This window comes from Peromyscus leucopus, unplaced genomic scaffold (assembly GCF_004664715.2).
Source record: "Peromyscus leucopus breed LL Stock unplaced genomic scaffold, UCI_PerLeu_2.1 scaffold_1455, whole genome shotgun sequence".
In the NCBI taxonomy this organism is placed as follows: Eukaryota; Metazoa; Chordata; class Mammalia; order Rodentia; family Cricetidae; genus Peromyscus; species Peromyscus leucopus.
In genome coordinates, this window is record NW_023504617.1 from 1 (window position 1) to 11,805 (window position 11,805).

Genomic DNA, 11,805 nt, shown 5'->3' on the forward strand with positions numbered 1-11,805 from the left:
TTGAAAAAATCATCCTGAGCGAGGAAATCCAACCCAGTACATTTGAAGTAAGTAGATGAGCTTTGTTGATGGAAACACATAGGTCTCACCTCGAAGAAGCTAAATGTGAGTGACCACAGTCCAGATTATGGATTCACCTATAGAAAAATGTCTGCCATAAATCAAACAGTGAGGGAAAAGATGAATAGGAATCTCACATACACAACTTAAATAAAACATACCTCTCTGAACAGATTAAGATAGGTCTCTTCTGTATCACAGAATCTAATCAATATTTATATGTATAATTCAGCTATCATTTGGCTTAAAGGGGCTTATTGGAAAATGTTATCATTTATACTATTTTCTATAGAAAAATATTTTACTGTTTAAAATAAATTAATTCATTAATAAAACAAACAAACAAAAATGCCTTGGTGGGTTTAGTTATTATGTGGCACTGTGTTATTCATTAAGCAGCGCTGTTTACCATGCAAGAAAAGCCAAGAGGCACAACAAAACCCACTGTAAGAGTTGATTAGGGGAAGGAGAACTGAGGGGATGTGCTTAGACTGTGCAGGGAGGGAGAAGGGAGGGTTGTGTGACCTGCTTCTTATGGATTCCCCTGCACATTCGCATAGGGGTTTACATAGCTACACCACACATGTGCATAGATTATGTGACTGCAGTGCACAGATTACGTAGGACGTAAGGCCCCCGGGAATGACGACATGTCTCCCCAGTGCATGTGTGGTCATGGGGGAGTGGCTAGAAATTCCAGTCAGGTGAGCAGAGGATACTACTGCAAAGCATCCATCATTATCCTCTGGAACTGGAGTTGCACACAGTTGTGAGCCGCCATTGGGTCTCGAAGGTTTACAAACCCAGCTCCCAGCAAAAACCACCACTGAATAATTTCTCCAGTCCACTCTTTCATTTTTAATTGTGTGTGTGTGTGTGTGTGTGTGTGTGTGTGTGTGTGTGTGTGTGTGTGATTGTGGAGTCCAGAAAATGGTGCCTGACCTCCTAGAACTGGAAGTTGTAAGCCACCTGACATGGGTGATGGGTTCTCTGCAGAGCCGTAACCCTTCCTAAACTACTTCTCTAGTCTCATCATAGAAGTTCTCATTTGTCAATCATCCTTGGGTGATATTTAACATAGGTGTGGCTTTTTTCTTTTCTTTTTTTTTTTTTTTTTTTTTTTGAGGGCCTGGGGATTTCAGTTTGTAGCTTTAAACTTCAGAAATATAATCCTAATTTTGCACATGCTCAATTTAAAAGTGAAATTCTATTGCCTTTAAAACCTGTAAGAATTGTGCTGCAGTCTAAATGATATGTGGAGTTGGCCCATCCATCCATCCATCCATCCATCCATCCATCCATCCATCCTTCCATCCTTTTTTTTTTAAAACCAAATTTCCTTATTTGAAGGAATGGCACAAACTAAAGAACTTAAGTGGATGTTGGGATGTGACTTCTAGAAAAGGTAAAGGTAGCCAGGCATGCATGAGTTGCTTCCATGACCAGGGAAGCCACCGGTGGTTCTGGGCTTTATGGTTCTTAGATTTTATTTTCACTGTGTCTCAGGGTGTGCTTTTCAGAGGCTCCTATCTTGCCCAGGTTGGTTATGTGGTCACCCAGTTCTCTGAAGGATTCCACCTATTCAGGTAATGAGTATCCACAAAGTTATGTAAGTGGGGGGCGGGTTGTGAAGTTCCAGTCACGACTGATTCACAGTCTTTTCCACATGCAGTTGCATACTCCATTGTGTTTAGTCCATACTTCTAGTCATCAGGTCTTGATGTCCTGCAGCAAAAGTGGCCACCTCCTCAGTACTGTAGCCTCATCAGTTCCCCAGTTTCCCTCTCCTCGTGAGATCAGAATGATTTGGCAAAGTTCTTCAAAGACACACCATCCTGGACAGATAGACATTGGAGGCATACAGCTCCAGGTTGATCTGGAGTTCCATGGCAGCCTCTGTGCCATGGCGGGAGTTCTGGCTCACCTTCAGGAGTGACTTGGTGGAAAAGGCCACGAGAAGGTGGTAGAGGGCTCTGGCTTGGAGCCGTCGTCAGCTGACGGCCACATTCAAACACTGTTGAAGCAGGAAGCTGGGGTGGTTCTAGGCAGAGAACATCTTTCATGCATTTTCGGTCACCTGTAATGTATTCCTGGGTATCAGGAGCAGATTTTTTAAGATAGAAGTCATCTTTTTTTCTGTTATGTCTTTAAAGTTGTTTTTGAAATGCCACCCCCAACCCATTTTTGGGTTTGGAGACAGGGTCTCTCTGTGTAGCCCTGGCTGTCCTGGAACTTGCTCTGTAAGTTCCAGGCTGGACTCAGACTCAGAGATCCACTTGTCTCTGCCTCCTGAGTGCTGGGATCAAAGGTGTGCACAACCAGACCTGGCTGACTTGAAATGCTTTAATAAAGTGGTTCTGTAGTTCCATGTCAGCAAACAATTCCCAGACCACTTGGGCTATAAGATAGAGTTATAAAACACATACACACACATGCACACACACACACACACACACACACACACACACACACACACACACACACAGGACATGTCACCAATAAGGGAACTGTTGGAGGCTGAGGAGTACCCCAATTGTTTTCCTTGAAAAGAGGTGATCCATCGTCTAGGCATTGGCAAATGGGATCCACAGTGATGCATTTATCCAACACCCACTCAATCTCTTTATGGAAATGTCAAGAATACATTTTTGCCATAGAAGCAGAAAGCTGTCCTGGAGAAGGTACAGAAGAAGCCAACCCCCATGATGCCCAAATTCACTCTCAGAAGTTGACTTTAAAAAAAGTTGCAGAAGAGGTTAAGGATGATGCTCAATGTACAGGTGTGGTGATATATTGTGTACCCTAATATTCTCTCTCTCTCTCTCTCTCTCTCTCTCTCTCTCTCTCTCTCTCTCTCTCTCTTTCTCTCTCTCTCTCTCACACACACATACACATTTTTCTCTCTCACACACATACATATATTTTCTCTCTCACACACTCTCTCTTTCACATGTACACACACACACACACACACACACACACACACTCACACTCACACACTGTCTATTCCCTGAGAGCTCACAAGGCTGAATTTAAAGGAGTGCAAGAGTACAGTTTAGAGAGGGGTATTTGCTAAAGAGATTGGCAACATTATAAAGAAGCCAAGAGCTTTACACCAGGAAAACTGGAAAGATGCTATGAGGGCATCTCAGGAATCTATGAGACCCTACCATCAGAGCGACAGGTGTACACATGAACCAGAGCTTCAGTGCCTGTGCGATTGGTCCCCCCAGGCACTGGTGATCTGCCAAGTATGATAGGGTTTGGGTTTGTTAGGTGAGGTCCCTGTGACATGGCACATTTTGGTGCTGGTCTGTGTCCTCAGGACCTGCCCTCTCACAAGGAACATTTATACTTCTCTTTGCCATCACACATCCTCCTGCCCCAGATCTGACTTGTTCACTGAAGGACACATACCTGGCTAGGACATAGAGGGGTAGCCCTGTCCCATAGATCTAAAAAGGGGAAATGTCAAGACATGAGAATGAACATCTTGTATGATGCAATTAAGGAACACAGCAGGACGGACCAGTGGTTTCTCAGCAACTCTGGGATCCAACCTGAGCCATGTCCACAGAAATTCATCAGACTACCATGCTCGCCTCTGTGGGAATGAGACAAGCTGATGACACCATTGTTCTCACTGGTCCTTCTGAAAATGTTGCTGGATCCAGAAGGACCCAAAGTCCACACTCAGGTTCTGTATTTTCCCCCTTCAGGTGCCTTAGAGCTTGTTCCTTCAAAGACACTTTTAATGACTTGGTGGTGTTGGGCGTCAAGTTACATTTCCTGGGACTTTTGAGCACCACAGGGCCAATTCTCCTGTGAAAGGAAGACGCAGGAAAACCCCCATGGTCATCTTTCACAAACATCACTTTTATTCCAGGATTCATGACAATCTACTTGTAATAGGACAGGCCCCATAGGGTCAAGGAAATTGGCTCAGACCAGTAGCCAGGGCATGCACATAATATATTCCTTGAGAGCCAACCTAGAGTCTGCCTGAGGGCCTAGAAACAGGAGCTGTCAGAGGTCCTGGTCACTGTCAGAGTTCCTGATCATGCTGAGTCTGCCTGAGGACCTAGCAACAATTGCTGTCAGAGATCCTGATTGTGCCCAGCCAATGAGGGACAACCACAGACACTGGGCGCTGGGAGGAGGGTATATAAGGGCTACCCTGTTATTAAATAAAAGAGTTCATTATTTGCTTTCAACAGACTCCTGGTGTCTGCGTCGTTGATGCCACATCTTCTCATGCCCTCCCCGGAGGGAGCTGCTAGAATCCAAGCAACATCTGGTGCCCAATGTGGGGCTTCTGTTACTTTGTTTCTCCCAGCGCAGGTTCTGATCTGCTCCCTCTCTTCACTTGCTTCCCTGCTTGACAGTGGCCCCCAAGAAACACAAACTGTGTTTCAGTGAGAAGTGTTGTGTTCTTTCAGTCCCTTTGGCAGGTGAGCATTGGGACCCCCACTTCTTTCCTTCTTCTGTATTGTCTGTCATGTTTGTGTGCCCATCCCACTAGGAAGGCACTTTTTTGTCCCGTTTTGGTTTGCCCGGCACTTCCACATAAGGATTGATCTCCAAGGAGGTGGAACCAAGACTCGGCTCCCCATCGCCATCCCTCATCCGGAGACACCATGTGGGCATGTGGTCATGGCCTAAAAATAAAAAAAAAAAAAACCACAAATGGCCCCCATAAGCACAGGACATAGGGTCTGATACAAATTTTCATCCCGTTGAAAAGATGGGTAATCTTTCCATCACCCTCACCAGTTCCCTGTCAGATATCTCTACAATATCCGATGAGGAGGAGACAGACAGTCTAGGCCCTGAGAAAACTGTCAGTTTGGGCCCTGAGAAATCTGTCATGGAGAACATAGCTGACAGTTTGGGCCCCGAGAAATCTGTTATTGTTAGTCTGCTACTAAGAGTGAGGCAGGGAAGTGCCAGGAGAAGAGAGGTCTCACGTGACCTGGGTAGACTTTGGACACGTTTTCAGCTCCTGCCCCCTGATTATGGATGCCTTTGAGGGGCAGGGTCCTTGCAGAATTCCTGCGGCCCAGGCCTCCATCATTTGCTCCCTTCCTCCTGGCTGGAGCCCTGAGCAGGGCACGGACACAGGACATCATGGGCTTTCTGCATGGTTCTGTCTGCAGGTCTCGGTCCATACATGAGTCCTCCCCAACACCACGGCTGCAGAACTGTGGGTGGCCTTCTGCATCCTCCGGAGAACTCTTAGAATACAACAACACACGTGAGAGAGAACCCTGTGACTGCAGCTATGCAGGGCGTCTTCCCAACAGTGGTCGCCCTGCTCTGCCCGGCTCTCCAGGCTGCTTCCTCCTGTCTAACCCTCTGCTCCCACTCACCTCTGTCCCTCATCACCTAGCTCCCACCCCATACCACTTTTCTCCTCCCTCAGCACCTCCTCTTTTCCTTCCCCCTCCCTTCTCTTAACACACTTCTGCTGTTGACTTCTAGTCCAACAGTTTTAGATTTCCCATGTGCAGGATACAGTGAGATTTGTCTTCTGGATGCTAAATATGTTGATAGGTTCCATTGAACCATCCCATGGTATCTACATCTAGCTTCCCAATGCATTCTATCCCATAAATACACATACTTTTGTTTGTTTGTTTTTCGAGACAGGGTTTCTTTGTATAGCTTTGCGCCTTTCCTGGAACTTACTGTGGAGACCAGGGTGGCCTCAAACTCACAGAGATCCGCCTGCCTCTGCCTCCCCAGTGCTGGTATTAAAGGTGTGTGCCACCACTGCCCGGCTAAAATACACATAGTTATGATCTGTCCATTGAGACAGACATGAGTAAAACACTCATTCAAACACAGAAAGGTACCTGGGCCAGGCCTGCTGCTTGTTCTCCACACTCCCTCCTTGTGCCTCATTTCTGAGGGAAGACTTTGTTCTGCCTTGATGGAAAACAGCAGCAGAGTCTCCTGAGGGCGTTTCCTATCCTCCTTGTCCATGCCCTCAAGCCTCGAGGCTGATCATGGCTGCGTGTGGACTTGCCCTTTGCTGAGGCTCTGTTGGGGCGGAAGTTGTCTTCCATGTTATCACTGCTGGTACTCCTTGAGTAAATGCAGGGAAGACTCTTACAGCGTTGGTAGTCTTGGTCCAAAGTGAGTGTCCTCTGGTGAGGAATGGCGTACTCTGTGGCCCTTCTGCCTCCTCTTTGACCTGCCTGCTGGCCATAGACAGACAGCTGACCACTAGTGGATGACCCTCTGAGCAATGTGCCAAGGGTGGGCTCACTGCTCCTCCTCCTGGGTGGTAGAGGGAAAGCAACAGGATCCTCTAGGGAAGGGAATGGCGCCACCCCTGGATTCACGGGTTGATCCAAGGTTGTGCAGATAGGCCACTGGAGAGCCTGCCCTTTTAGTAAGCAATATGATGCCATGGTCTGGTTGTATTTTCTCTGTTGCAATGAGTCTTTGATGTCCTGGGCTTGGAACCCAATACATTTCATGGCTTCCACAATTGCAGGGTCAGGCAAGCTGGGGACCATTTCTTCATAACAATTTGGAGAAGCCTCCATGTCCTTTTTTAGCCAGGGGTGTGTCACGACTTCGTCCACCGTTGGCCTACGTCTGGGGTTGACTGTCATTAAGAGGCTGAGAAGGTCCTTTATTTCTTCTGACAATTCCAAGGGGATGGTATACTTCCCTGACACAACCTGATCTCGGAGCTCTGGTAGGGAGACAGCATCAAATGGGAATTTCCCGACTACCATGAAATATAAAATAACTCCCAAGGTCCATATGTCGACCTTGGGGCCGTCATAAAGTCTGCCCAGCCAAAATTCAGGGGCAAAAAATTGGTAAGTCCCACAATAAAAGCTAAGCTTCTGCCCAGGCTTGACTTGGGTGCCAAGGCCAAAGTCGATGATTTTGACTTTTCCGTTCCCATCCAACATGATGTTGTCTGGTTTCAGGTCCCGATGAATTATTCCATGCTCATGGCAGTAACTCACGGCACTTAGGATTTGCCTGAATATACCCCGGGCGTGGTCCTCCTCCAGGTGGCCAGCCTTTAGGACGTGTTGATATAATTGTTTTCCCTCAACCAGCTCCATGATGAGGTATGTTTTCTTCTCATCCTCAATCACTTGGACAAGTGAGATGATGTTAGGGTGGTTGATCATCTTCATAATATTTGCCTCAGAATTGACAGGAAAACACCACATTATCCTCCTCTGTAGTACTTTGACAGCCACCGGGGTGCCTGTGAGGCGGTGGTGGGCCAGTTGTACTACGCCATAGCCTCCACGGCCAATGGTCTTCAAGACCACATACTGCGAGTGGAAGTTTTCTCGTTCTGGGGTCCTGGATACAGATCCAAGGTATGTGGCATACTCTATAATATTAATTGAGCTCATTTTTGGTAGCAAGGTATAAATGCTACCTAAGAGAAAGAAAAAAGAAGAAAGAAGAAATTCAAAATGAAAATGAAGTGAAAAAAATAGAAAGCCTGAAGTCCTGTCAAACAACTAACAACAACAACAAAACCCAGAAAACCAAAATCACACACACACAAAGCCAAAGAATCCAAATTAAAAAAAAAAAAAAATAAAAAACTAGCTGCAGGTCACAGGGAGGAGGACCCCAGATCAGCAACACCGAGAATGGCGACCACTAATTGCTTAGGAGAAAAACATAAAGAAACTTAAAAAATTAGAAGATCCAAGCAATATAAAATTAAACAAAAACAAGCCAAACTCCAAACAAACAAAACACATTAAAAACTAAAAATCTAGAAATCAAAACAAAATATAACAAAGCCCACAAAAGCTTCTAGATTATACAAATAACTTAAAAAATAATAAACACTAAGATACAACCCAATGAATAATTTGGATAGGGTACTGAAAAGGGATTTCTCAGAAGACACACAAATGGCTTAAGAAATTATATATATTAATATATATATGTATATATATATATACATATATATATATTAATGCTCACCATCCTCGGCCATCAGGGAAAGGCAAATTAAAACTTTTTTGAGATTTTGTTTTACTCTAGTCAGAATGGCAAAAACTAATAAAAGGCAACAAATGCTGGTGTGGATGTGGGGGATGGAAACCCTCATGCACTGTGGATACTGGTGTGGGTGTCAGGGATGGAGACCCTCATGCACTGTGGATGCTGGTGTGGATGTGGGGGATGGAGACCCTCATGCACTGTGGATGCTGGTGTGGGTGTGGGGGATGGAGAACCTCATGCACTGTGGATGCTGGTGTGGATGTGGGGATGGAGACCCTCATGCACTGTGGATGCTGGTGTGGATGTCTGGGATAGAGACCCTTATACACAACTGGTGCAGCCACTGTAGAAATCAGTGTGGCTGTTCCTCAGAGAACTAGCAATAGACCTATCATATGGTCCAGCTATACCACTCCTGGGTATATACTCAAGGGACTCTATTTCCTGCTGCAGAGACACTTGCTCACTCACGTTCAGTGCTGCTCAGTGTGAATACACAATAGCTGAGATATGTAAACAGCCTAGACATCCATCAGCTGACGAAGGGCTAATGAAAATGTGGTACCCATACAAAAATGGAATTTTATGCAGCTACAAAGAAAACTGACATTATGGAATTTCTAAGTAAATGGATGGAACTGGGAAACATTACACTAAGTGAGGTGGCCCGGACCCAGAAAGGCAAGCATGGCATGTTCTCATGTTCCCATTCGTATGTGGACCCTTGCATCAAATCTTTAGATTTATGAGTGCAACTCTCAGATCTCATCAGAGAAATTATTTTGTGCAAATGTTTACATAGAAATTTACAACTTGTCAAAGAATGGAGAGTGTCAGTGCTCAGACACCAATGGGACGTCCACATCACACCCTTCCTCCTCTAAGGCTCAGGGACCATCATGGAAGAGGGGGCAGAGAGGTTGTAAGACCCAGACGGTGGGAGGGACCGGAGCAAATTATCATCTTCTTGGCATGGCAGGACCGCTGCACTCACGAGCTGACTGCAGCCGTGGCTGCCTGCCCAAGACCTGCCCAAAACCGAGCAGGAAGCCATGCAGCATGACTACCCATAGGAGCCACCGGCAGCTGATGGTTTCTGGGGAAGGGAGAGTCATTTCTCCTCAAGAACGTGGCCCCTGCCTGCTCCTCCAGGTATTAGAAGTTTGTTATTGTCAGCTGAATTCCTACTTCATATTTCTGCAGCTTGCAGCATTTCCCTAATGTGGAGCAGAAGCATTTCTCCAGCGCAGAGGAAATAGACCAAATGCTTTTCTGACAAAGGAAACAAAAACGAAGGCAAAGAGCCTCGGAGTAGCCGGAACTAGGCTACAAAAGCAAAAAAAAAAAAAAAAAAAAAAATCACAATAAATCTCTTGATGCTTTCAAAACCAGCACATCAAACTTCACTTTCATTAGAACATTGTTATTTGTTTTTTTACCTAATAATTAAAAAACCAAGAACCATAGGCTTTCAAGATGTCTCAGTGGGTAATGACATTTGCTACCAAGCTTAATGATCTGTGTTTGATTCCTAAGAGCCACATGGTAGAAAGAAAGAAGCAGATCCAACAAGTTGTCCTCTGATCTCCACACTACATCTGCCCCCCCCCACAATGAATGAAAGAATAAATAAATGTAGTAATAGAAAAAAAAAAACAGAATGTGGCTCCTGCTAGGCCACCCACACTGCAATGGATGCCCCCACACCCATGAACTTATGAGCACCAATTGGGATCAATGGGCTATTGAGAGAGAGAGAGAGGAATTGGGAGTTGTAGTAGAGGTGGGGAGATCTAGGAGCAGTTGGGGAAGAGTGGGCAGTGAATATGATCAAAATATATTATATGAACATAGGAAATTCTCAAAAAATACTGTATCTTAAAAAAAATAGCCGGGTGGCGGCGGCGGCGGCGGCGGCGGTGGCGGTGTCGGCGGCGCACGCCTTTAATCCCAGCACTTGCGAGGCAGAGCCAGGCGGATCTCTGTGAGTTCGAGGCCAGCCTCGGCTACCAAGTGAGTTCCAGGAAAGGCTCAAAGCTACACAGAGAAACCCTGTCTCGAAAAAAAAAAAAAATAAGCAAAATCTAAAACCCCAAACAAAGCAAAAATACAATAAGAAAACCTAGAAAAGCAAAACAAAATCAGAAAACCAAAGGTGACACAAAATCCCCCAAAATGTAAAAATAATAAAAACACAAAGAAAATTTCAAACAAAAACTAACAAACCTGAAACCAGCCCAAACCAAGAAGCCAGAAAACCCAAAACATCAAAAGTAAAACTCAAATAAACACCGAGCTATGGTGACACATACCTTTAGTCCCAGAACTCCAGAGGCAGAGGCAGGTGGATCTCAGGGTTTGAGGCTAGCCTGGTCTACAGAGAAAGTTCCAGGACAGCCAGGGCTACACAAAGAAACCGTCTCTCAGGAAAACAAAAACAAAACCCAAACCCAAACCCCAAACACCTCAAATAGCCACAGGCTGGGAGAGAGGTTAGTAGTTAAATTGTTGCCCATGCAAAACAGGAGGGCCTCATTCCATCTCTAGAAACCTAGTATAAAAGAATCAGTAAGTGCTTTTTAAATCTCAGATTGCAGAGTCGGCACAGCAGATCCCTGGGAACACTGGCCAGCCAGCCTAGACACTTGACCAGCTCCAGTTCAGTGAGAGAGACTGTCTCAAAAAACAAGGCAGATGAACCTACCTTAAGTACAATGGACAAGTTGACTCCGGGAGTCAATGCTTTCCCACACACAGGTGTTCTCACACCTACCCACACGTGCCCCTATAGGACACAAAAACACTCACGCGTGCACGTATGCACGTGCGAACACACACACGTACACTCACACTCACCCACAGGTATACCTGCTCACACACACACACACACACACCACCACACCACCCACAGCCTCCACCACCACACACACACACACACACACACACACACACACAGGTGCACTCACACTCACCCACAGGTATACCTGCTCACACACACACACACACACACACACACAGTGCACTCACACTCACCCACAGGTATGCCTACTCACACACACACACACACACACACACAGGTGCACTCACACTCACCCACAGGTATACCTACTCACACACAAAAACACACAGGTGCACACACTCAAACAGGTACTCTCACACAAGTAAACTTAATCACAAAAACACATACATATACCACACACACACACTCATACAAGTCACACACACAAGCAAACCTATGCACACACACACATCTAGACACACATACACATAAAAACACAAGCACACACAAGCAAACCTACACGCACACACACGTCTAGACACACATGCCCATACAAACACAAGCACACACACAACCAAACAATCAAATGGAAAATTCACACACAGCCTCGATTGATAACAGAAAAATCACACAGGGTACCGCTCCACACCACCTCTCCACACCTCCTCTCCACACACCCACAGAAATCCAGGCCGGGCCACAGCTTATCATCTGCTGGCCGGACCGCTCACAATCGCCCCTCGTGAGGTCATAGCAGGACCTCCCCTGACACGGATGGGCGGGCCACCCAGGCTCTGGCTCAGGTGGGCCGCGGAGACTGGCATTAGGCGTTTAGAAATCAGAGCCTGGAGGATGCACTCAGGCTTCTGGTTTGAATGTCTGCTGTGCCTCCTGCTTTGCCATCCTCATATCTGCATGTGCCACGGCACCTGTTCTTTGAATTCCAACCGGTGGGCCCAAGA

General features: G+C 46.0%; 1 protein-coding gene and 1 long non-coding RNA gene across 4 annotated transcripts; one reads left to right on the forward strand and one right to left on the reverse strand.

Moving 5' to 3' along the window:
• Positions 1-4,601: 4,601 nt before the first annotated feature.
• On the reverse strand, positions 4,602-10,955 carry LOC114688931 (sperm motility kinase 2B-like). 2 transcript variants are annotated; one of them, XM_037201805.1, is made up of 3 exons: positions 10,769-10,955; positions 5,916-7,480; positions 4,602-5,294 (listed from the first exon to the last, which is right to left on the reverse strand). In XM_037201805.1, the coding sequence occupies exon 2, from the start codon at positions 7,452-7,454 to the stop codon at positions 5,961-5,963; it is 1,494 nt and encodes a 497-aa protein (XP_037057700.1). In that variant the 5' UTR covers positions 7,455-7,480; positions 10,769-10,955; the 3' UTR covers positions 4,602-5,294; positions 5,916-5,960. The 2 variants fall into 2 exon arrangements, with proteins under 2 accessions (XP_037057700.1, XP_028719233.1); XM_028863400.1 differs by lacking the exon at positions 10,769-10,955 and having other exon boundaries at positions 5,916-7,556.
• Positions 7,073-9,518, forward strand: LOC114688932. 2 transcript variants are annotated; one of them, XR_005090586.1, is made up of 2 exons: positions 7,073-7,157; positions 9,268-9,518. It is a non-coding gene; the product is annotated as an uncharacterized LOC114688932 (long non-coding RNA). The 2 variants fall into 2 exon arrangements; XR_003733822.2 differs by lacking the exon at positions 7,073-7,157 and adding an exon at positions 7,332-7,418.
• Positions 10,956-11,805: the final 850 nt, after the last annotated feature.

Coding starts and splice junctions, on each gene's coding strand:
- LOC114688931 (XM_037201805.1), bottom strand. CDS start 7,454: ATGAGCTCAATTAATATTATAGAGTATGCCACATACCTTGGATCTGTA.